The 23,166-nt window shown below is 44.7% G+C and overlaps 1 protein-coding gene across 2 annotated transcripts in view; it reads right to left on the reverse strand.

The window, feature by feature from the left end:
- The window catches only part of VPS8 (VPS8 subunit of CORVET complex), a 65,584-nt gene that overhangs the window by 32,630 nt on the left and 9,788 nt on the right, over positions 1 to 23,166 (reverse strand). Inside the window, exons 8-29 of one of the 2 annotated variants that reach the window (XM_038145568.1) lie at positions 22,006 to 22,130; positions 20,486 to 20,572; positions 19,429 to 19,496; positions 18,677 to 18,830; positions 18,515 to 18,574; positions 17,605 to 17,712; positions 16,747 to 16,827; positions 16,069 to 16,239; positions 15,304 to 15,378; positions 14,795 to 14,830; positions 12,517 to 12,586; positions 11,365 to 11,411; positions 10,401 to 10,490; positions 9,958 to 10,004; positions 9,254 to 9,476; positions 8,017 to 8,106; positions 6,841 to 6,892; positions 6,549 to 6,591; positions 5,747 to 5,819; positions 3,713 to 3,832; positions 3,098 to 3,169; positions 567 to 686 (exon numbers count right to left, since the gene is read on the reverse strand). In XM_038145568.1, coding sequence (XP_038001496.1) covers positions 567 to 686; positions 3,098 to 3,169; positions 3,713 to 3,832; positions 5,747 to 5,819; positions 6,549 to 6,591; positions 6,841 to 6,892; positions 8,017 to 8,106; positions 9,254 to 9,476; positions 9,958 to 10,004; positions 10,401 to 10,490; positions 11,365 to 11,411; positions 12,517 to 12,586; positions 14,795 to 14,830; positions 15,304 to 15,378; positions 16,069 to 16,239; positions 16,747 to 16,827; positions 17,605 to 17,712; positions 18,515 to 18,574; positions 18,677 to 18,830; positions 19,429 to 19,496; positions 20,486 to 20,572; positions 22,006 to 22,130 — 2,012 coding nt within the window. Of the gene's footprint in view, positions 1 to 566; positions 687 to 3,097; positions 3,170 to 3,712; positions 3,833 to 5,746; positions 5,820 to 6,548; positions 6,592 to 6,840; positions 6,893 to 8,016; positions 8,107 to 9,253; positions 9,477 to 9,957; positions 10,005 to 10,400; positions 10,491 to 11,364; positions 11,412 to 12,495; positions 12,587 to 14,794; positions 14,831 to 15,303; positions 15,379 to 16,068; positions 16,240 to 16,746; positions 16,828 to 17,604; positions 17,713 to 18,514; positions 18,575 to 18,676; positions 18,831 to 19,428; positions 19,497 to 20,485; positions 20,573 to 22,005; positions 22,131 to 23,166 lie in introns of both variants that reach the window. The other variant, XM_038145567.1, reaches the window with a different exon arrangement.

The following is a 23,166-nucleotide window of genomic DNA, read 5'->3' on the forward strand; positions in this document are numbered from 1 at the left end:
GCAGCCAGTGAAGCCTCCTCCTCAGTCCCAGGAATTTCTGGGACTTAAGCTGGGATACAAAGTTAGCTCATGCAAGCTTTGGGCATACGTTGGTACAAATTCCTTTTTCAAACAGCAGAGAAGGCAGTGGCCACCTGAACTAAAAATTACCAACTACGCTTATGTGCTCTATAAGCTCATTAATGTAATTTTAGTTGACACCCCTTATGCTAGACTGGCTTGGGTTGGAAGGGACCTTATAGCTCATCCAGTTCCACCTCTCTGCCATGGGCAGGGACACCTTCCACTAGACCAGATTGCCCAGAGCTTCACCCAGCTTGGCCCTGAACACTTCCTAGGATGCAATGCTGTTTGTCCCAGAGCTCCAGCCAAGCTGAAACACTGTGTACTGTGCTTCCATGGTCTGTCCTACTCTGCTCCTGGGAAACCACAGCAACAGCCCAGCAAGATGCCACCTGGTTATAAGGCACCAGTACCTCCAGACCTGCTCCAGTCTACAGCACTGAGCCCACTTTCTGCAGAGGTGCATCCTGCTTGGAATGTCACACACACTCAGCAATACTTGCCTGGTCAAACAGTGTCCTGTTGACAAACAAGGTGTTGTTGGGCTTGGCGAGCTGCCGGGCAAGGAAGGTAAAGAGACAGCCAACCTGTGAGGGGGTGAAGTCAGAATTCTCCACCATGACCTGAGAAATGTTGGAGAGAAAAGGGAAAAATAAACCCACAAGGAATTGATTCTGCAGCTGCCTTTAGGAAAGTTAACTGGGACAAGAAGAAATTCCTGTGAGCCATTGTGTCCCCTCCTGGTGTTAGTCCATCCTGAAGGTCAAACACAAGCCCCTTCCCCAGCATACAGCTGTATCATGTGAAGACACAAGCAGTGGATGCATCCTTGCTAAAGCACTTCTGTCCCAAAGCTGAAGAGGCTCTGCCTCTCTTCCCTCTACTCAAGGGAAGAATTCTTGCAGGTCCCTGTTTTTCAGGTGTGAAGAGGCTCCAAACCTACATTTATCTCTGCCTCTGTAGCCTGTGTTGATCATGGGACACGGAACAGCTTCTGAGCAGAGAAATGTTGTCACATGGTTAAAGTATAATTATTAGAGGAGAAAACAACCCCAAACACCTCATTTCAAGCCCCATTTCACCACTTCAACTGTGGCATGCAGAGAACTATTCTAATAGCTAAGAAACAACTGCAGGTTTGGGGAGAAGTTGTTCTCATATTATGTTAGCATTAGTCTAATGATATTTAGAAAAACTTGTGGCTGTGCTGACTTGAAATTACAGAAAAAAGGAATATCTAAGAGTCACTACAAAAGGGATAGGAAACCTAAGAAGTGCTTTTCACCTGTCTGGTGTAAAAAACATGAGCCTGATGTGTCCTGACTTGGTGTCTCCTGCTTCAAAAAATCCTAAACCCCAAGTGCAAGTGAAATGCCCCTGTTTGGAGAGTCCCCTCTAAGAGCAGTGTGCTTAAGCTGGGAGGAAATCCATCACCTGGACAACTCTCTCAGCTAAGATCTAAGAACTGCTGTAGCAAAGCCCATGGAGCAGCTCACAGTTTATCATCTCATTCACTCTGAGCTGAGTCAATTGATTTCTTCAAGTGACCCAGAGTTCTAGACCCCAAGAGATGCTAATGGTTTTGTGGCACAAGAGAGGCAGGCAGGCCAGACACATTAGAGAATCAAGCAGAGCTCTGCTTGAGACACCAGCTAATGTAATCATTCTTTTTCAGTTTTCATTTTCTGTCGAAAAAGGCCTAGTCAGAACAGCACTACCAAACACCATTAAATATTATCCACTGAAATATCTGGAGTGTTTCATTAATTTTAGCTTTGTTTTTCACAAACAGGGTCCTTGTCAGCCTATGTGAAGGTGAACATACTGCAACCCTGGAATAGAGCAACTTCCCAGAGGCTGCACACCAGCCACATAGATGATTCATTTGGCAAAGTTTTTATCAGCATTAGCAGAATGTCTGTGCTCACCAAACTATTTCAAAAGCACAGCTATTTCCTAGGTGTTTTCTTTATTGCTTATGACAAATTTAAATTGAAAGTTTCAAGAGTTTTTAACTTTTATCCAAAAGGACAGCAGATTCCAGAGCAAAGGACTGACAGTTTTCTTAACACCACATTGTTTGCCTGAAGATGCAATGCTGCAGCCCTTCTCAAGCTGCCCTCCTGCTATTGGTGCCATGACAGGAACACATCCCCAGCAGCTCTGGAACATGGCTGCAGTGTGCCACCTCCTGCTAACAGCAGCTCAGGACACAAACCAGAGGGGCTGAGCCAGCACAGGGCTAAAACACTCCTCAGAGCCACATCCTGCTCAGGCAGGCCCACAAAACCCCTCACAGCGGCACTGTCCCAGCCCACTGCAGCAGCACTGCCACCCAAGTCACTCACTGTGCCCTTGTCTCATCTGTCAGTGGTGACAGGGACAGGGAAATGCTACTTATGGTATGTTTATACATAAACAGCCTCCAAGTGAAGTCACTCAGGATTAATGGTGACAGCTTGGTGGGGAAAGCAAACGGTGCTTGGCAGCGAGAGCTTTTAATGGGAACATCCATTGTTGGGAACAGGGGCTGGGGCTGACAAATGATTTCCAGAGCACCAGGCTGATAACTGACATTCCTCTTCTCTCCTAAACTAAAGATAGGTCTGTCATCCTGGAAATGCTGCATCCCAAACACAGCACTGACAGGCACAGGGAGCAGGGATTCAGCAGAAAAGCAGTGGCACTCTGCCAGGCACAGCATGCATGGGACCTTTTTCATGCTCAGAAGCAATCAGGGAGGAGATTCAATGAGAAGCTCAAAGGTGCAGAGATGAGAAATTTGACAAAGCACCACCCAGGTGAAATCACAGGAAAGGAGACCCCCTCTGTCAGCACATTTCAAGTGCATGAATCATCACTTCTGAATATCCAACCTACAGCTTTGGCTGAGGTAAATCCATGCTCCTGCCCAGCATCTTCTCAGAGGTGTCAGCCAGGGCAGGACTGGAAACACCTCCAGATTACAGGCTGTACTGCAGAGCACTGCATGCAATCAGTCAGATACAAACAGTTCACTTTTAGGCACACTCACTTTCAGAAGAATGTCCACAATTCTCTGTTGATACTCCACAGCTTGCTTATCATTCTTAAAGTCTTCAAAAGTCTGCAAGAGGCAAAACACTGACACCTTGAGCAGAATCTCTCAGAATAACAGCAAACACAAAGCAGACAATGCTGGTTTAAGTCCTTTCTCTGCACATCCCTAAACAGCAGGTTCCAAGATATAATTTGCTCTTTTGTAAGTACCAAAATGGTTTTTACACATTAGGTACAAGTAATGGGTCCAAACAGACATAGGAAATTCTAGAAATTTGGAAAGTAAGAAATACAGATTTCCATGCAGGAGATAGAGATAGGCACTAGAAAACTCTTTACAAATGCATTATTTTTGTTTTACCTATGTTTTAAAGACAGCCTCTGTTGCCAGAACTTTCACTGTGTAACGTCATCTTCATCCCTCTGTATTTAAGGCCACAAAGGACTACTGTGATTCCCTCTGATATCTTACAGAAAAAGCACCAGAACCATTCCTGCCCCAAGCCAGGAGCTCCTGGTTTAGCTAAAGCAGGGATTTATTGACAGGAACCTCATTGCTGATGGGAGAACTAGCAGAGCATTTTCCTCTCAGAAAGCCAGGGTCTCTTACCAGAGCCAGCACATTGAGGAACTCCCGCGTGTCAAAGTGCAGCAGCGTGCGAACGTAGGGATACACCTCCTCATCCACAGAGCCCTCAGCTGAGTGCAGCCGGATCAGGAACTCAAACACCTGCAAGGACGAGGCAAGCAAAGACAGCAGCTTTCCTATGGATTTCAGATAACTGGGAGCACAAGTGTGTGGGAAAGCAGCACTGTTATCTGCTTTGTACTTAAGCTTTAAAGCCCCTTAGGAGTCCATCAGTTCTTATTTGAGTGGTGTTTTCTGCTGCTTGTCAGCCCCTCCTAAGAATCATCGACCAATTTAAGATCAATCAAAATTTAAGATCAAACAAAAATAAAGGCTTATTTATACTTGCAGACAGAAGCGTGTGAAATTAGAAAACTCCCTCTCCTTCCTGGCAGCTTTCCTGGGAAGCTGAGCAACTCCTCCTTATCCAGGACACAGCTCCTCTCCTTGTCAGCAGTTCACTTGGGAAGAGCCAGTCAATCTGCCCCCTCACTGTGAAGCACAAAGCTTTTGGCTCTGCAAAGACTGACTGAGGTTGCTTTTCAACTCTTGTCTCTTTCACTGACTCTGCAGTTCATGAAATTTGAGAGCATCTTCCAAAATAAACTCCCTTTACTGAGCCCCTGATAGAGGTCTCCAGGCTGTCCCAGGGAACCAAGAGGGCAGGGCCAACTGCAGGGGTCTCAGCCAGGGTCACAGCAGAGCTGGCTGCCAGCAGGAAGGCAGCAGGTGGCTCCAGGCTGGAGCAGCACTCAGGAATACGTGTCAGGTGCACACTGGGATCCCATGGAAAACTGACAGGCCACGTGCTCTCCCAGCCACCCTCTGCAAGTGGAAAACTGACAGGCCACGTGCTCTCCCAGCCACCCTCTGCAAGTGCCATGTTCCCCCATTTACTCCTGTTCTGAGTTCATTTTCTGCCAGCACAGTGGCAGTGAATCCAGCAGGAATTAGCAGCTTGCCTGTCAGATCCACATCTCCCCTGCTGACCTCTGGCAGCTAGGAATGCTTGAGAAAACAAAACAAACCCACCAGACACAAAGGTGTTACTTAAGCCCAGCTCTCAGGAACACCATCAGGAACCACAGCAAGGAGAGGCTGAAGGCTCTTCCCAGGGCTGCTGCTGCTGACTGGGCTCCTGCTTCCCCTCAGAGCCTGAACAGGGGGCAGCCCAACAAACTGGGAGAGGACAGCAGGCAGTGCTTGGCCCAGCAAAGTGGAGTGGGCTGGTTTGCACAGCCACTGAGGAAACAGGCTGCAGGAACCCAGAGCTACCACATACATAGAGCTACAAGCTCTGGACTAGGAAACAAAATCCAAACACAGAAAAACCACAAACGAAAACCCACCCCACGTTCAAAAAATGGCTGTTCCACTGTACTGCAAAGAGAAAGTGCAAAAAGAAAAAGCACTTCCTTCTCACTGGAACCCTGAAACTGAAGTGAAATGCTAAAAGCACAAAAAAATATTTGTTGTAAAGCTAGCCAGAAACTTGGGAAGAAGTTTTGTGAGCACAAAAAGTGATGATAAGGAATATCCTGTTTCAAGAAATTGTCAGATTAGCCCAAAGGAGTCAAAAGCCTTCAAAGAACCTACAACCAAGAGCTACTTAGAGACATTTCTCCCCAGAGTCAATCCGGTGTCATTTGCATTTGAAAACAGGGAAGACCCTCCCAGATTTGACCCGTTAAGTTTACAAAGAAGAAACGGCTACACATTTCTGGTAACTCTGTGGTGAAGAGTAAGGCAAAAAACTCAATCACTGAGAACTCTGTGTTCCCATCCCCCAATTTACAATTGCAAGAAAAATATTACATTTAAAAGTTCAGATTGCAACAACTGTTTGATCTCATCAGTTATAAACTAATTCTGTAATTACAGCAGGATACATTCATACCGCAAAGACACAGTTATCAGACTGATAATAGTTTTCCCTTGGAAAACCATGAAATAGGACATACGCAGCTTCTTCTAAAAACCCCATATGGGAAAGTTGCCTTCCAAGAGGTTTCTGACCTGATTTTTCACCAGAGGTACCAGATCTTCAGGAATATCACCCAACGGATATGCACGGCCTGCCAAGCAGCAGCTACAGAAAAGGAGGGGAAAGGCATTTTAATACACCTGACATTAAAGACACTGAGCATTGTTCATTTTTTTACTTAATTTTCAGGACACCCTTAACACAAGGCAAACCAATTTATTTTGTAAATCATGAAAGCAAGAAGCATCCCAGGCAGCACTGCTGTTAATACACACTGAGCCAACGCACTGCATGAATCTGCAGTCATTCCACAGCAGGAAAATAATGGGAGAACTCAGTATCTCCCCCAATATTTTCAATTTTAGGAAGCTGGAGTAATGCAGAAGCTAACTTCACAATCTTGCATAGACTCCAGAAAGGGGATTCACTCATGAATCCCTCCTGTGCAATCTCCTGCAAATGACAGGGAGCCCAGCAAGGAACAGCTGAGCTATCCCAAAAGGCAGGGCAGAACACGGCCTGCTACAAAACATGAGGCACCTGAGCCCTTGGTCAAAGAGCTCTGTGTCTCACACACAACAAAACCAAACTGTGAAATTAAAAACGTGCATCAGCAGTAACTTGGGCTCTAAGCCCCCAACTTGATCCCTTCTATTCATGCACACCACATGCAACAGAAGGGATTTTAAATTTAAGTGAGCTGTAGTGAGTACCCACAGCTATTTTACACAATCTCTCAGAACTTGAAGCTCGCAGTCAGGTTCTGCAACTACAGCAAGTTTAAAATCTGGTGCCACCACTAGACAACACCTCACACTTTCTGAAAGATCTTACCTTATATACACAAGCAGCTTGTTGCCCATCACCACCTGCTCATCTACAAAACAAAAATTATTCATCACCCTTTCTTCACCAAGACAAGAGGCAGAGATGCAGTTCTTTTCCCACAGAGTTTATCATACAAAGTAGAGCAGATTTGCAAACAGTACTAGAGCACTCTTCTGTTCTCCAAGACCCTTATATTGGGTATGGATTCCCTTTTCCATCTCTTCACTGCAATTGACTAGGGATATTCAAAATATCAAGCATCAAAAGTAGAAGCCTTAAAAGGGAAAGCCTTCTGTACCTGTGAGAGACTTTCCAGCATTCAGTGGAGGAGCAATGACTTTGAACAGCTTCTGTAACAAGAAAAAAAAGCAGTGCTCAAGCAGCTGGAAAAGCTCAAAGTAAAGAACCTGTGTGGTTTCAAAGCAGAGATCAGTGGGGTGTCTTCCCACAGAAACTCTTTATCACCGTGTCTTCTAATTAACAGGCACAGAGGACTCCAAGACATGGCAAAAGATGCTTTTAAGCTACAGCTGATTTTATGAAAAAATAGCTTTCATTCCATCATCTCTAACCCTAAGCACAGGCCACACTAAAGCAAAGCAATGTTCAGCAATCCCAGAGGTCAGAGCATAACCCACCAGCCCCTCATCCTGTTCCTGTATATCCTGGAACAAACACTTCCACCACTCACCAGGGTCACCAGAGCCTAGTTTGGGCATGCAGAATGAAGTTTTGTCCAAACACGTGCCTCTAGAAAGCAAAGTTACTTGTACTTATACAGCTACTGCTCGGTTTTCAGAAGTCCTTTTTAAAATTATGGCCACCTAAAGAGCCTCCTTCCTTAGAAAAATAAATGAGATTACAGCTGCTGAAACTTAAGCAGGTGAAGATTTTCCCATTCTGATGGTCCCAGCTCTCTATTTCAGCACTACTGAGATAAACACCAGCAGTGCTTCCATGGTGAAACACATTGGGGTTATGGAGCCATTGGCACATCTCCAGAATAACCAGCAGAATCAACAGGGCGTTGAGAGAGCCTTACAGTGCTTCCAGCTGAGAGATCTCTTCCAAATGCTCAGAACAAGGCCTGCCTCAGGCAAGGGCTGTTTCTGGCCTTTTGTATGAATTGTGTACATGCAGTCTCCTTAAATAATCACATTATTACCTTCTGCTGCTTTTCCTTTTTATTTTATTAACATGAACTATATTTGCTGCCCTAACTCTGCAGAGGATTTCTGCCTCAGCAGGGAATTTGGTGTTCTAAAGCACAGTAATTACAAATCACTTCTCTCCTCTACTGCATCCAAGTGAAATAAATTGCACATATCACACATGATCTCCCCCTTGAAATGGAAATGAGCAAGAAGGCAGAATACAGAAAATAAAATAAGGCTTTGGGTTTGAAATGCTGTTTCTCAGGGGGAATATGTGCAGAACAGCCCAGTAACCCCTGCTGCGGGAGCAGCTCTCCCACCTCCATGGGACTGATGAAGTCGTTCATGCCGCTGTTGTAGACGTAGATCATGGCATCGTACAGGCGGTTTTCCCAGCACAGCAGAACCACCTGCAAGGCAGCAAAGCACAGGGCAGCTACAAAGCTGATCCTAAGCTCACAGTTTTCTCACTCCCCAGGCCCTGGCCTTGCACTTCCACTACCCAGGAGTAGAACTTTAGGCAGAATGAGAACTTCCACTTTCAGAACCAGTCTCTGTGAAAACCCCAAACCCCCCAAAGGAGTGTTCAACATAGCAAGCAAGGAATCTAACTGTCTAGAGTCTAACATTCATATGAGGTTAAAGAATAAATTTTAAAAATCTAGTTCTTCAAAAACCTTGCTTGCAGTAGTTTGGTTGGGTTAGTGAATCATAACATCAAGTTTCCAGGCAGCAACATCAAGTTTCCTTGAAATAGAAATTCCACGCCATCAGAAAACAGGACTGCTGAGCAGGAACAGCTCCCTGCTCCACTAACTGTTGTGCAAAAACAAGTACCCAAGCTGACAAACACAACTCCAGCTTCCTGTGCTCCAGCAGCCTTTGACGTCAGGTAAGGTACTCAGAATGGGAAAGAGTGACGGGGTGTGGTTGTGATATTTTATGAAAATCCCTTTGCTAAGATTTTCTTCTCCTGAGAAGCTGAAGGGCCTCAGCTTCAAGTGTGAACAATTTGTTATCTGCTGCTGTGGAATGCAGCAGGTGCTTCCTCGATTGGTCAATGTGGATGTTTCTACTTGGTGGCCAATCGAGGAGGCAGCAGCTCTGGGACTCTCTGGGAGTCACAGAACTTTGTTATTCATTCCTTTCTATTCCTGTCTCGCCTTCTGATGAATCTCTCTCTCTGTTCTTTGTAGTATAGTTATAGTGTGGTCTTTTTTAATGTAATATATCTCATAATATAATAAACCAGCCTTCTGAAATGGAGTCAAGATCTCTCCTTCGCTTCACCAAGTCCTGACTGCCCAGAAGACCCACAGTAATAACAGAGGATAACCCTGAAGGATTTTCCAACATGCTCAGCTGCTGATGCATTAACCTATGCCAGGACAAAAAGTGGGGGAATAAAACAGAGCCACACTGTACAATTCCCAACTCCCTGAATTTGATCCCAGGGACATCGGGAAACCCCGCATGGCACGCTACACTTAGAAGCACAAGATGTAACTGCTGATTTATTCAGAGGAGCTCAATACAGTATGCAACACAACCACTCACCTGCTGAATGTCTAAACTGGTGATATCCATATGCACAATGCAGGCTTCCAAGTTTTCCAACCTGTTCTTGTCTTGGAAGTGAAGCAGCAAGTCTTTCATCACTTGAGCTGTGATTCCCATCAGCTTATCACTCAAGATATATGGCTCCAAGCACTCCAGAAAGATGCCTTTGGCTACAGAGTTCTCACTCATCTTGTCATATATCTGGTTAAATAACAGATCCCTAGGAAGAAGGAGTTTAGTTATCAAATAATTCTATTAAAATCTCCTTGCTTATCTACTTTCCAAGGGCTCCAACTAAAACTCAATTTTCTCTGTATCTCCCATTCCTAGGAACTGAATGCCCTGTTCAGCTCCTGTACTGGAGCAAGTTACACAGCATAAACCAGCTAGGGACGTTGCAGCAAAAAAAAAAAATGCTATTAGAAGGGAAGTGATGAGAATGACAGAAAAATCTATGAAGGCAAGTTGTTGGTTCAAAGCAACTTTTCTTCCTCAACACATCAATGCAAATTTAAGAGATGATTTTGTGTGAGCAGTGGGTTCCTGACTTCAGTACTGATTTTTAGGCACTCCTCTGAACTGCGATGTGACACGTGCCATGGAATGATGTGATGCAATTCCTCTACACCACTCGATGTCACAGGAAACAGCACTGGGGACTGCCTGGGGTGCTGGGGACAGGCCTGCAAGGCCAGACTTACATGCGCTGCAGCAGGAGACAGTAATCCACGATGACAGGCACCACATCCTGGGGAACAAACACACCAAAGTTGTAGGGATTGACTGGCAAAAATCCTGCCAAGCAGCACATCCTGCAAAGCATGAAACGCAGCCTGGCCAACACAGAGCAGAAACAATGAGGTATCTGACTCAGCTGGTAGCTGGCACAGTTACAGGTTTTCCATATGCTGATGCATATGGAAAAAAAGCTCTGCTGACACTCCTGCAGAGCACAGAGAGCACATGGGTTCTGCTCTGCCACCCACTATACCCAAGTCCTGATTTTGAGAGTGCACACAACAGGTGAGAGCTGAGCTGAACCACAGCAAGGTTTTTTCAAAAACAGACAAGTAATGTTTGCAGCAAAACAAAGTTAATTAAAAAAGCCAAAGGATTTCTAGAAGAATCCTCTGGAGCACCGTACCTGAAAGTGCTGCTCCATAACCTGGATTTTTCCTTGGTCAGGACATTTCTTCAGAGTCCGATCGGTGTAATGGAGAAGGATTTCAACCATCTGAATTACAACAAATAAGAAAACTCATTCAAATCCTATACTGAGCCCCTGCTTGGTAGCACACTTCAGACTGGCTTGGGGCTTGGCAGCACTGTAAGCGCTGCTATCCCATTTTGGTTATGAAATGCTGTGGGCAGGAAGGAGAAGAGGCTGCCAAGAGATAGCGGTGTGACAGTGGCACAGAAGTGCCCAGAGGGATGCTGAACGCCTACACTAACCTTAACTGACCACAGAGCTGGGTAACCAGCCCAACAGCCAGTTCTCAGGCTGGTGAACACATCCTGAAGCACTAGGCTCATCCGGGCCATGACTTTACCCAAAGCTTCAGTTAAAGTATATTACACAGCAAAACATAGCTACCAGCAAATATAATAATAAGAACAGAGTACAGCTAAATAATTATTGCACTAAGTGTGTGCTTTAAATACACCCCTCCCAGAAGCAAGTTCCTGTAAAAACTGAACTGGATCAGTTGAAGAGTTTATTTCATGTCCACAAAAACAAAGAGCACGGTTTCCATCCTGAGAGTCAGCAGGTCACATACTGATGGACGTGTGCCAAACAAAGGTCAGGGAACTCCAGAGTTACCTACAAAAAGGTTTCTGTTCACGGTGAGGGGACCAGAGAGCTCCAGGCCTGGATGATAATGCCTCCTACTGGATTGCTAATACTGCAGATTTAATCCCCACCTCTACCCAAATGGTATTTCCAAGTTTTTTCTAAAAATCTGCTCCAAATTTCAGCAAGAGAGGAACAGGTACATGTTCTAGAGTTGGTTGGATTAACTCAAGGAGGACAGAAACTTTTCCTTTGAGGAACAGAGTATCACACCAGCACACATGAAAATCCAATTGGGAAGAGCTCAGGGACTCACCCTGTCAGCAATGACTGCTTTCCTCTTGCTCATGTCCCCAGTCAAGCCTAGAAAGAATGAGGGAATGAGGTGAAAACCAAAGCTTTTCTCATCTAGGCTACCAGCAGAAGTAAAAAAAACAAACTCCACAGTTCAAATACTAACACAACTACCGTTGAGATGTAGAGTTCAGGAAACATAAATACACAGTTTTGTGTCCTACTTTTAGCTCCCTCTTCTTCCAAAAGGTTTGTTCTCCTCACTCAAAGACTGTTCCAGCACAGGAATGGCAAGAACAGTTCTGAGTGCTCTTTAATATTGAGAGAACAATTAATGGAGAGCTGTCACAGACTGTACATGAGGGTAATTGCTGGAGGAGGTCTTGATGCAAATAAGCTGAATAAAGTGCACTAGAAGGGGAAAATATAAATGCCAACTCAAAAAGACATTTGTTCATTATTCAATGCTTTACAATCTGCTTTATTGTGCTATGTCCATGCACTAAAACAGAACACATCTTCCTATACCAGCAATTTCACAGCAGGATCCTGTCCTGGGAACTTGCATCCCACTGTCAAAGCCATCAGAAGTTATGTGCTGCAAAATCAATGTTTCCAGTACAAATCTGACCACACTAGTGGCAGGTCCTGGCATAATTAACACACTTCTCAGGCAACCTCCTTTGTAGGAAATGTGGTGCCAAAAGCCAGCATGATTCTTTCAGTTCCTTGTGGAGTCAGAGGAGAGACCTGGATCAAAGCACCTGCTTGGCAGAGCTGACAGAGAATCACACTGAAAGATACCTACAGGTCATGCATGGCCTTCAGGAATATTTTAGCAGGTTGGATATTCAACATTTGGATCTTCCTCCTTCATGGCAAAGTGGCAACAGCATGGGGTTACACACAGATCAAGCCTGACTTTCATTTGAGTTGGTAAAGGGACTATAGTTTTAAAAAATAAAAATTTAAAAAAAATCAAACTATTCCATATAAAGGTTGCTTCTGCCAAACTCAAAGCAACACATCCTATTTTTTCTTCTTAATTCAATTCAGTTCTGTTTTCTTCCCCTAAAAAAGTGATTCCTGTATGTGCAGATATGTAAAACCATCCCCAAAGGTCTCAGTTAGAAGCAAACAAGTCCAAACTTACCTACAACAGCCTTTGCTTTACCTTCATAAAAGGACCAAGCAAGAGCCAGGGCATCTGTGAGACGTTCTTGTTTCAGAAGGTGGTCAACTCTCTAAAACAACAAGGAATACTGGACCTCAGAGCTCCAGAAAAGATTATTCCTTCCCCTTTAAGACTGGCACTTCCCAGTAGTGGGTCATGGTTCCTGACAGCAAGGCAACAAGACACCTCAGAAGCTCTCACCACACTGCAGTAAAGGAAAGGATCTCAAAGAGATTCTCTCAAATGAACATTTTCTGCTGGACTAAGATGTGTCAGGCCCCAGTATATCAAGTCCCTATGGGGGGGACATTTTAAGTCAGGTGCTTGATGGATGAAGACCCCCAGCATTATTGACTGTCTGATAAACAAAGGATAAAAATGTTCCATTCCCCATCTTTGCCTAATCACTTGGAGCACAACAGCTTGGAGTGAACAACTCTGCCATGCTTTCAGCAAAGCGTGTACTCATCCTACCCCCTATTTTCTCCTGAGCTCACAGTCAGCAAGGACTGAAGTAGATCACAAGTATTTTCTGCATTAAGGAACTATTAACACCCAAGGTCAAGCACCACTGGCCTTGGTATGATAGGTCAGTGTCAAAGAACTGTTTGAGAGAAGAAAGATGCCAGGTCTCAGCCCAGCATCATGTCCTGCAGCAAGAACTGGCTCTCAGCTTCACCCTAATCACCACACACTCCATTCAAACTCTCAGTTAAGTCCCCTATGATAGAGGCACAACTGCAAGACAGCAGAAACCACATAGTATCTTAGAAAGGGGCTGTCTCAGAGCACAAATTGTGTTTGACTTTGGAATTCCAGGAAAATCTGTACCTGAAATCATGGATCAGAACAAGACTCTTCATTACAGCTCTCTAAACCCAATTCAGTGGTAAAGGCAAGAGACAAAAAGAGCAGAGAGAAGCAGCCATGGTAATTAAAACCTCAACAGAGCTCAACTGTCCATATCCTATAAAAGGTCCTGATACAATGTCAAGTGAAGGAGTTTATAACCATAGATGAGGACAACAGCCCTAAAGCAATCTAAGAAAGAAGGAAAATGGTGAAGGTCACTGCTTAAAGGAGAAATAGGAGATTGCAAAGAAATGGCTACCAGATCTCCCTGGGAATGAGTCTAGAAGCTGATTCTTGATTCACTGAAGCCTTCTACATATAGGCATAAGCTGAATTGGATACTAAAGTTTGCTGATGACCAACTGGGAGCATGTGAGGTGAGACAGAAGAACAGAAAGACACAAGAGATATGCCCCTGTGGCTGGGAAGAGAAGAATGATGCTACCCAACAAGCAACTTCCAGCAGAAATCAGTTTGGCTACGGGGCACCAGACAATCTCCAGAGTGCCCAAGTCACTGACATCACATAGCCAAAGGAACAGAAAAATGAGATCCAAGTCTGCATGAGAAATGACACATCTAGCAGAGACTGTGAAGAAAGGGTGACACTGTACATTGCACTTTTAAGACCTTACCCAGAGCAATATGTGGCACACTGTTTGCCCATGCCCAAGAAACTGAGCACACAGGACACACAGAGAACAGGGACTACAAATAAAGGAAAGAATGGCAAAGTAATCTCAAGAGAGAGCTGAAAGAGCTCTGCTTAGCCTTGCAAAACAAAGCCTTGAGAGAAAACATGCACACACTGAATAAACATACTGCAAAGGGGTGATACAGAAAGGAAAACAGCTGTTTAAGTGAAAACTACAACACAGGAAGAGATCTAAATAGATCACTAAGAACTTTAGCGTGGGCATTGCTAGAGCTTCAGCTGTCAGAAAAATGATGTTCCAAAAAAATCTTCAACCAACAAGGACCTAAAATCCTATGGACTTTCTAGGTAGTCTTTGATGGATTTTATGATGCAGCTCTTGCAGTAGCTGGAGACGAACTCCAGTGAAGCAGGTTCTCTTTCACTCCTGGATGTTTGTGTGGCAGATACAAGCTTCCACACGAGCTTGTGGAAGGCTTCATCACACACTCAGCTAAGCAGCTAAGTCATGCACTGCACTAACAAAACCTGACACACAGCAAGGCATGATGCCTTGTTTGGGAGAACAGGGTCTCCATTCAGCCTGGAAATTTAGGCAAGCAGGAGTCCCAGTGTCCCCATGAAAATCAGTGTAGCCACAGCTACACTCTGTGTAGCCATGAGGAATCCCGAACACAGCGCCCAGAAAATGCTTCACAAATGCTCCTTCCCTCCTTTGAGCTAGATTTAAGCAATTCAAGCCTAAGCTGTGCAGTCTCCCTCTCAACATACCTCTCTCCAGCTTCTCAATGTCATGACATGAACAGACTAGGAAAGAAAAAATGAAATCAAAAGTTATTTACTGGCAGTTGCTCACGCAGGCTGTAGTACCCCACAGACCCACCAGAGCACGCCAGTACAGATGACTAAAAAAAGCAACCCTCAAGCAGTACAAATTGGAGCCCAATTTTAGCTGCTGTCTTATTTTCTTCTGCTTATTCCTTAGCACATTTACAACAGAGACAGAGGAGCTTAGGGCAGAAGACATGTCAGTAAAGTAAGGCTAAGTTTACCCTGGAGCAGAATTAATCAGGATCTTGTCAAACTATGACAATGTCTCACTCAGCCCATACGCTGGCTAAAACCAAATTACTGCCCATGTCCTTCACCCCACAACGTAAGTGCACAAAGAATCTTTTCCCAAAACACATCTCCACAGAAAACAAACTGCCCTTTTCTAGAAGAGCTACCATCAACAGTGAATGCCCCATATTTTTATTGAAAAATTCCCCCCCCCTTACCTTAGTTCCAAGGTAAAAGACCTGACCACCACAGCTGCTGATGGACTGGTAACAAGCTTTCTCTCCAACCAGTGCCTACAGGGAGAAAAATCACATGCAAGTAAAACTACATTTTGTTGTTTTTGTTTTTTTTTTTTAATTTCGCAAACAACATAAATACACTTCCTAGATCCTTTGCAATGCAGAAATCAAAATGAGGGTGGAGAAAGAACACCACAGATCGCTGGGCAGTAGCAAGTCAAAGAGCTCTGCTGTCACTCCCTCCTGCTTGTGAACTCAGCTTCAAGTGCTGCTGAGCTCTAGCTACCCAAAGACATGATGAAGTAGGGCTCTGACTCTACCCTCAGGTGCCAAAAAGGTTATGGGGGTCCTTTTCTTGCCACCTGCTTCTTCACATATCTTCCTCAAGAGCAAATGTGTAGGGCACACAGATGGGAAGACAACTGTTGAAGTGGGAGTTGCTACAGCAGCAGTTTGACTGCCAGGAACCAGTGCTCCAGTCTGTGGTGTATTAAGTAGAAAATCCTCTTAAAGAATAAAGCACATCAGTTTTTATCCTAGACAGAGTATTCCAAAGCTTGGTAAAGGAGAAGCAGGTCCTACATCCTTCAATGCACCACAGGAAATATGAGCCGTCTGTTAGCTGCCTCCATCACCACCATGTCTGACTTCTGAGATGCTCCCAAAAGGCTTTTTCCCTCCCAGCTTCCACCTGGGGCCTACGACACAAACAGCTGCAAACCCAAACACGCCACCAGTGCCTACCAAGGCCTCGCTGACATTGCCCCCCGTGGCCAGAGACTTGAAGTGGCTGCTGTTGTAGACCAGCTGAACCTCCGAGATCTCGATGGTCTCCAGCTCCTCCTGAGTCTGGCGGTCTATGACGTGCAGCTTCTCCACACTGTCCAGCAGCACCGCTGTCCGTGAGTTGATCCACTGCAAAAGCACCAAATGCCACATCTCAGCAATGCATTCTCCATTAGAGCCAAGGAGACAAGCTCTGGCCATATCCCTGAGCACCCCTACTGGGAATTCTGGGACAGCCAGTAGCTTAGCTACTATACACAGCCACTTCACAACTGCACACATGCATAACTTCAAAGGCAGAGATAATGAGGGTCCTTCTGCAGAGAAATTACACGGAATCTTCACAGAAAACAGCCGTAGACCCATGGCAATCCACCAGAGCTCTTGTCCCTTGGCACACAGTTTATGCTCCAGCACACTTTCTACCCAGACGCGTCAAAGCCAAGACAACTACACCACTGTTCACAGGTGGTTACCACACTGTGCTGGTTTTCCAGAGTCCCAAGTATAAGGACATTTTCAGTTAGTTATCACCAGATAAACACAGCCAAGAGCACAGAACTAAGGGCTACTGAGATACATTTACAAGAAAACAAGGGGAAAAAAATTTAACGATTCCGCAGTAGTGAGACTTACAGTAAAGTTGATGAGATCATAGTGCAGATGAAGCTGCCTCTGCTTTGTGACATGTATTGCACCACTATCATCCCTCTTGACCTAAAAGAGAAATCAGACAAGGCTGACTTAGACTCAAAGACTTCCTTCAGTTCAACCTCTCAGCTCACACAGGGCACCACACTGACTCCAGGAATCTTGACAAGCATCTCAGCAAGACAAGTTTAAACATGCACCCTTTTCTTTCTCCCCAGTTTTACCAGGAGAGATGAGAGGAGAAAGAGGATTCAATCCAGACAGCATGTCTGGGTGCTTAAACAAAGCTTAAGGTCCAACATGATAGCAGAGTTGGAAAACAAACTTAGCATTTCAAAGCCAAAATGCCACATTTTCAGAAGCTTAGGTATTGCTCTCATACTGAAAGCAGCATGAAATTTTCTCCAAACAATCATATCTGCACATGTAAGTCCTGCAGATCTAAACAGGATGAGCACCATGCCCTTAAGTTACACACCAACAGGACTGAAAGATCTTTTCTTAGTGTTTTACACAATTTTTTTCCAGACTCATCTTTTAAAGCAAAAACTGAGATGGTGTCTCAAATTCACATGCTCTCCCAGAAAACAATCCACACACATCTCCAACAGAAACACACTGCAAATCCATACTTCTGGAGCAGATAAATCTCATGCCTCCAGGCAAAGGCACACTGCAGCTGAAGAGCAGTGACCACTAGGCTGGTTTTCCCAAGCCAGTGGGAAGCTGCAGCTGTTCCCAGCATGCTCAGCTATCACACTGTCACTAAGATAAAGGCTCAACCCCTGACTGTGCAGATGAGATGTGACCACCTGAAAGCAGCACAGAACAGCCCAGGCTCACCAGAAGGAAGTACACGACATCTCCTCGACAGAAGGCAAGCATGGGGTTCACCGAGTTCTGCACAGCCACGAAGTGCCACGCCAGCAGAGGGACACTTGAAGGGTCCATCTGTCACACAGAAAGCACAGCCGCTGGTTAAGGCACACCAGGCAGACCCTCAGCTCCAGGACACGTGGCTCCTCAGCTGCTTCTCACTTCTGACTGCTCCTGGTACACACAGGGGCTGCAAAGCAAACTCCTGGCAGCAGTTTGTGCTCTTTGGTCCAGCCACACATTTGGAAACCCTTGGCAAAGTGGACACCCAGACAGAACACCACTGGTGTCTGAGCTACTCAGGGTAGATCCAATCCCACGTGGATACATGGACTACAACAAGCTGCAGCTTGATATTCCCCTTGTCTCCATTCTGCTAACATAACTCATCCCACATCTGCCCCCAGCTGCTTTTACAAGAGGAATTACGCCACTGACCAGTGAAAGTGAATAATCAAGAGTTCATAAGACTGTTTAATGCTCAAATTCCTCTTGGTTCCTGTCCTGTAATTACAGGATCTGCTGTACGGTTCTAAAATAAAACAGCAGCCCCAGTCCAAGGTGATTGTAGCCATAATCAGGTCAACATTTCATCTGTGGATGCATACAGACTGCAGCAGGAAAGGGAAGAAGCTGAGGGACTCCCTCCTGCATATTTGAGAAAATCAGCATCTTCACAGAGGTACAGCTGGAAACAGCCTTCTCACCTCCTCTCTGCCACAATTTCCACACATTAGACCCACAGATTATCACTGCAATTTCATAGTGCTGTGGAAGGCAGCAGTACCAAACACCTGTTCCTGATCTCATCTCCTTCCCTCCAAGAAAATGTTTGCAGCCATAACCCAAAGAGCACCCGTTTCACTTGATTACTCACACGGCCGTAGGGAAAGGTCATCCACACTTTCAGAGATGGCTTCAGGCCAATAACCAGGATCTTCAAGGAAAGCAAGAAGGCAAAATAAAATGTCTGAGTATGCAGCAGAGAGCTTGTCCTTTGTGATCTCTCACATCAAGCCTCCCACAAGCAGCAAGTTACCTTAGTGAGGGAGGCCATGGCCAGCAGTGAATACTGGGTGATAGGATGGTCTCTCAAATCAACCTTTGCATGTAATGGCTCAATACAGCAAACCTCTCCCTTGGAGCCACTGAAGAGACACCGAGACTCGCACGTCCTCACTCCCATAACCCTCCTGCAAAGAGCACAGATCAGCTTGGTGGCAGCCCAACAATCTCAGGAGTGATCCTATATAAACACTCCTTCTAAAAAGTCCCTTGCAGAGCTCCAGGGATCACTTTGGACACGTAACTAAAAGCAATCCCATACAGCTGCTCAGATACAGACAAGAATTCCTTAAGATCTTATCTGAGAATAAGGTTTGGGAAATTCCTGGACTTTATCAGATTGACTGTCAGTCCTTCCTCCTTGCCCTTCCTCCTCTAGAAGAGGCCAAGAGTAAAACGAGCAGAAACTGCAGGACAGCTCTCACTAATGAGCCAGGATACAACGAGAGGCAGCACTTTTGTGCCAGCCACCAAGAGCACACAAGAAGTGTCCAATTCTGGACAATACAGTGACACCTTAACAACTAAGGCTACTCTTTGGCTATTGTACTGCCACACAGCATCTTGCTTCAGCTGAGAAATTTCACTGCAGCCCTATATTACACCTTCAACATTCAGGCAGTAACTTTATTGGTTTCAATGTCTTTTTTTTTCCTCCCTAGGTTTTAGAAATGATGACCCAGAATAGGTTTCTTGTATTTTCTCTGGGGAGAGTTATTGTCTTACTTAAATGACAGTTCAAACACGGAGCCTCCGCTGTCATTGCAAATTGCGAGTGTTGGATCATCTGTAAACTGAGCAGAAAATGAGATGAAAATGGCCATAAGAAATAAACTACAACAAATGGATATAAAAATACATGCCATGGCAGTACTAACAACACACAGAGTACAAGCAGGGCACCTACAGAAAGACACCTTTAACATACCAAGTCAAGACAATTACTGGGGGTTTTTTATGAGGTGCAAGAAAAACAAGGTTTGTGTTTCACCTTCATTTCACCAGCAAGCCCTGTTGCCAGATTTTAGTACCAAAGCCTCACTACTTTATGCTGCAGCTCAGAACTGCAGCACACCAAAACCTGAGCTGCCTTTAGAAGGGCTCACAGCCTCAAGCCCATGGGTTGGGGCCGAGCTGCTGGATGGGCTGCAGTTACAGACAGACTCTCATCAGAAACATCCAGAACTTCTAAAGATACCAAGTAATTCAGACAAAAGATCACAGTCTCCACTGGGGACACTTCTGGAGGTGTTTGCAATCCAGAATCTGTAAGCCCACAAACATCTGAGGCTATGTAAAACAAAGCCAGGCACAAACTCAGATAAGATTTTCTGTGTATGACAAGAACACTGTGCTGAACAAGAAGCCAAAGATGATTTCTCTTTCAACCCAAAACATTGCCAACAAGCTATTTGAAAAACTGCTTACAGAAGCTACTTTCTACAGTTCAGATTCTTTTAAGTTGAAAGTTGGCAAGTCATGTATTCAGGTCAAAACACCGCACGTTTTAGAGAAATGTGTTCTAACAACTAATTCTTCATACATTTTGGCATTGGAGAGAGGAGTTATAACAGACAACAACTGTTGTTTGTTACAGTACAACTCACAGCCAAAACTATTATGTCAGTATACACAGTTTCATTTTAAAACATTTTTCTCATCTCTGGATACCACTGCCATAGGCAGCTGCTCTCATATTAAATCTAAAAGTACTGCACAAGGAAAGTCACCATATCTGACTGAACAAAACTGGGATAGAAGTAGTACATTTAGTGTTTATTACCTTGATGTGCAAAATGGCTGTTCCTGGAGGGTGGGCATCTGTTATTGATCGCAGCAGCTTCCCACTGGCCAGATCCCACATGGTGATCTGCAAGCAGATTGTGCTCATTGACATTCACCGTCAAGGGGTTCTCTCCATCACCTTGTGCATTACAGTACAGCACCACATTCCTGTACTGACATTATCACCCTGGCTTAGTAGGGGTTTCATATCAAAGGAAAGTGACCTGAAATCTGTTCCTGTCCTGCTTCTCCAAGCAGTTCACTTGTCTGCTTTGAGCTGACACCATGTGTTATCTCAACTCTGAATCATGTCCTTTTGGTCAGTTCTCCCCACCTGCCTAATCTCCCTCAGCTCACAGCTATCTGCCTGATAAGAACATTAAAGAGTGTAAGATAACTTTGTTACCACCCAACAAGTCAAATACATTTCTCTCTCACAGAACCAGTGAACAGGTGAAAAATCTCTGCTAACACCCCTGAGCAAAACTCAAGCATCTCCATGGCTACCATGAACCTTGTTCCTCCTCTCCTCCTGAGCTTGCTCAGCATGATAAGGCAGGTAGGAGAATAGACCTTGGCTTGTACTTTAATATTAAATTCAAGCAATTTCTCAGCTGAGAAGCAGGAAGTCCCAAACTGCACAACTGCCCAGATGAGTTGAGATTACAAACTTAATAAAACTTTTTTAAGGGAAACAGTACTTTATGTGATCCTATAAATCACCTAGCAACGCTTCTAGACCGTATGTTTCAGAGCTGTTGTTCCAAAATGTTTTATCTGAGTGCCATTTAAAACTGGCTGCTGTCCTGCATGGATTAAGTACCTCCACATGGCCTGCAGCAAGCTGTCATTTAGTCCTACCATAGGCACAGGGGTGTGTTTTATCTATTATGAAGGTGAAAGCAAAGGGGAACGAATGCAAAAAGAAAAAGTAGCCTTCTTTGTATTCCTCTAAATGTTACCAAGATAACGTCTACCTCTTTTGGTTTAGTCTTGTTACTTTCATTCAGGAATTGCTTTCTGTCCTCTAGTTCTGAGAAGGGCATAAAACTACAACAGACTCAACTCCTTTTCCCTCCAAAAGCTATGCTACTTATGTCATACAAGTAAGGTATTAGCAAAAATTCATTTTGGGGTTACATATGAGTTTCAAGAATTTCAAGTCATCACCACAGTAAAAAACAGCTTTAATTACCATGCACAGACCTTAGAGAGTGACCTAGAAAGACTAAACTGCTTGTCCCAGAGAGCCCTTGCACATTTCAGTTTAACAGGAATTATGTCACAATTAATTGAACCCTCTGCTATATTCTGCATTACTCCCTCCACAGAAACCTGATTCAGCAGGAATTGGCGGCCCCAAAAAGCTCTGGGCACATCACACTGTATGTGCTGCTTCTGAGCACTGAACCAGCCAACACACAGCTACAACCTGAGGAGGCTTGGCTTGGAGCTGCTGGCACCTCCAGGTAACCTCTCAGGACAGAACACTGGAGCAGCTCATGCTTTGGGCATTACCTGTCCTTTTGCAAAGCCACAGAGCAGCCTGGAACAGTCATTGTTGATGCTGAGAGCAGAGATGGCTCCATATTGGGCCCCAACTGCAGTGCTGCCCAGACACAGCCGGAGAGCCTGGTTCTGATCTGGTAAAAAATTAAAGGAAGAGCAATGGTTAAAATTAACATCATGAAATAATTCACACATACAATTCACCTGGGGTACATTAACAATTCACAGACTTACAGTTAAGTTCTTTTAACAAGGGGCTTACAAAATGAGAGATCATGTTAGAACAAAAGGAGTGAGACACTGTCTTGCAGGGAAATAAAATATTTTTAAAAGTACAAACCAGGAAAAGAAATATGGGAATGAGAGGTACTACATACTGAAAAAGAAACTACTAGAGAAATCAAATCAGTATCTAGCTTTCCTTTCTCTATTCTGCAACAGTGCTTAAGTTGTAGCAATGAAGATGACAAAATTAATTCTACCTTCTGAGCCTTGTATTTCTGCCTTTGAACATCAACTACAAAACCCAACAGAGGCTTTTGGCAAGTGCAACTTTATGTCATAATTGTATTCTTCTTATTTAATTTTAGCCCTTGGTTTTGTTGCTAAAGGCCAAAGGCTGGAAGGAAAAGGCACTTTTTGTCTCCAAGCTGCACAGTTAAAACACCCAATGAGTTCTGGTGCACACAGCTTTTACTCTATAAAGGAACTCGCCGAGCCACAAGCTGCTGCAAAGGAGGTGCCATGGCTTGCAGAGCCATGCCCTGTCCACTCCTGAACACCATAAACCATGGGCACCTCTGTCTGTGCCAAGTTCTTGGAGGCTCCTACCATGAGAGACTCACGAGCTCTTTACAAGATGCTGCTCTTCATGAGTTTGGATGAGAACCCTCTGCCTGTCTTTGGTGCACTGCTCCCAGAAGCTAAGAAAAATGTTCTGGAGCTGCTTTTTCCACCTGTCTCCACTTTAGTCCTGCTTCTAAGCAAGAGAGTGGGAAAAGATGCTTTGTGAGTACTATTGGAATGGAGACTACAGGGATATGAAATACATCAGAAGCATCACAAAAACACTCTGTGCAGGATTCACCTCGAGCAAGGAAGGGAAAGGACTGGCTCAAGGAAACAGAGCTGAGCACCAGAAATGCCCTGGAAGATGTGCCCAGGACATGG

Source organism: Motacilla alba, chromosome 9 (assembly GCF_015832195.1).
Source record: "Motacilla alba alba isolate MOTALB_02 chromosome 9, Motacilla_alba_V1.0_pri, whole genome shotgun sequence".
In the NCBI taxonomy this organism is placed as follows: domain Eukaryota; kingdom Metazoa; phylum Chordata; class Aves; order Passeriformes; family Motacillidae; genus Motacilla; species Motacilla alba.